The sequence below is a fragment of the Helobdella robusta genome (assembly GCF_000326865.2).
Source record: "Helobdella robusta unplaced genomic scaffold HELROscaffold_89, whole genome shotgun sequence".
Classification (NCBI taxonomy): domain Eukaryota; kingdom Metazoa; phylum Annelida; class Clitellata; order Rhynchobdellida; family Glossiphoniidae; genus Helobdella; species Helobdella robusta.
Window position 1 is genome coordinate 286,138 of NW_008705506.1, and position 1,888 is coordinate 288,025.

The following is a 1,888-nucleotide window of genomic DNA, read 5'->3' on the forward strand; positions in this document are numbered from 1 at the left end:
AAATAAATATACAACAAAATGACAACCTCACTTCTAACCCGGCGCTTAACCAACAACGAAAACAAAGAAGTAATAAAAACTAGCATTGTAAATAGTGACAAAGAAGAATATGATGCAATCGATGAAGAAAAGGAAACCAAAGAAGATAAAGAAACCTGACACCTAATTTCCATCTAAGTTCACTTTGACAAAGTCAATCTCCATCTAAATTCATTTTGACAAAGTCAATATTTCCCTATATAAACAGCAGAAAGCACTGATGATGATTCATTCGGAATCGAAATATGGCCTTATTTGCAGCATGAATTCGGAACATAAGTTTATTTTGAATTTTAATAAACTAAACGTTCACCAAAAAACTTTAGTGATAAAAATTGAAAAAACGAACTACAAACATATTAACGGTAAAAATTCGGTAGAATTTATAGAATATTGTAAATATATATAATAAATATATATATATATATGTGTGTAAGTTCCCCAGGTGGTGGATAGGGAAAAGTCCTGGACAGGGATACTTTCTAGGTTTGCATCAAATAATACGGAATAAGATGCCGCGAACCAACTGTAGAAGAAAAAAGAAGACAACGATGAGAGGCGGAGGATGCTAGGACAACGGCTCCAACAGCGGATGATCTTTGATTCTGAATCCATTGTCTTGTGGAACAGAGACCTTTGGCCCAAAGGCTAGGTGCACTGTTTACAACAGTGCTCTCTTGGGCACGAGATAAACTGCAACCGCCCTGCCTTGTGTGCTTCCAGCAAAAAGGCACACTGCTTATAACTGGTGGTTGTCGTTAGGAATTTGGCATAAAATTTTTTTGCCCTAAACATCTTCCATGTCATCACAAAAAAGATTCCCTATTCCCTGGAAGACCTTAAATGGTCACGAGGTGGCAATATCCAGGAAGTACGCAACAATAGAAGGACGTTGCGGATAATCGGGCGTACCCCCCTGGAATATCAGACCTGGCACTTTAAATACTGGATCGCTTACTGGACGCTCCATGGAGATCGTTGACATGCTGGAAAGGCGAAGGGTTGACATCTGTTCTCTGCAAAAAACAAGATGGAAATAAAATAGTGTCTTTCTCGTTTGAAGTTACAAGTTGTTTTGGAATGGCCAAAGACAGCCCATAATGGAGTGGGAATCTTCATACGGGAATAACTGGCACAAAATGTACTGGAGGTAATTTAAATCAGCTTACGCCTAATGCTGATTAAATTCAGAATGGGAAAACAGGTTCTGACTGTTTACTCTGCATATGCACCACAGACCTGTGAATCTGAAGACGCCAAAAATGACTTCTGGAACACACTCTCAGATGCCGTCAGAAAAACACCATCATCAGAGATACCATTGATATGCGGTGGCCTTTACGGCCATGCTGGAGATAAAGAAAATAGGTTCCACGGTGTTCATGGAAGCTTTGGCTACGAGTCTTAAAACGAAGACTGTATACGGATTCTGGAATTTGCTGAAAGCCATGAACTCTTCCTGTTGAACACTTATTTCAAAAAGAGGGCAGAACATTTGATCACATATAAAAGCGGAATGTTATGCATACAAATCGGCAGACAACAACACAGACGACTATTCAAAAATACAAAATCATTCCAGGCGAAACATGCATCTCTCAACATCGATTGTATTGGTGGCCGATATGATCATGGAACGATCACGCCCTGTGACTAACCGAATGCTTACTAGAATAAAAACATGGAAACTGAAGAACCCCATGTTCAGGGAAAAATTTAAGGAGATAGTATCGGCACAGCTGGATCGTCTGGAGAAGGTTGACATAATCTGGAAATCTTTTCAGGACACCTTAGTGAACGCTGCAACAGCTTCATGTGGAAAATCTGGACCAAAACACTAGACAACCGC

The 1,888-nt window shown here is 39.7% G+C and overlaps 1 protein-coding gene across 1 annotated transcript; it reads left to right on the forward strand.

Annotated features, from left to right (window-relative positions):
- Positions 1-1,207: 1,207 nt before the first annotated feature.
- Positions 1,208-1,393, forward strand: HELRODRAFT_152605 (hypothetical protein; the record flags this gene model as incomplete). The annotated part of the gene is made up of 1 exon (XM_009032872.1): positions 1,208-1,393. A coding segment is annotated over one exon (186 nt), but the record flags the coding sequence as incomplete, so codon positions are not given.
- Positions 1,394-1,888: the final 495 nt, after the last annotated feature.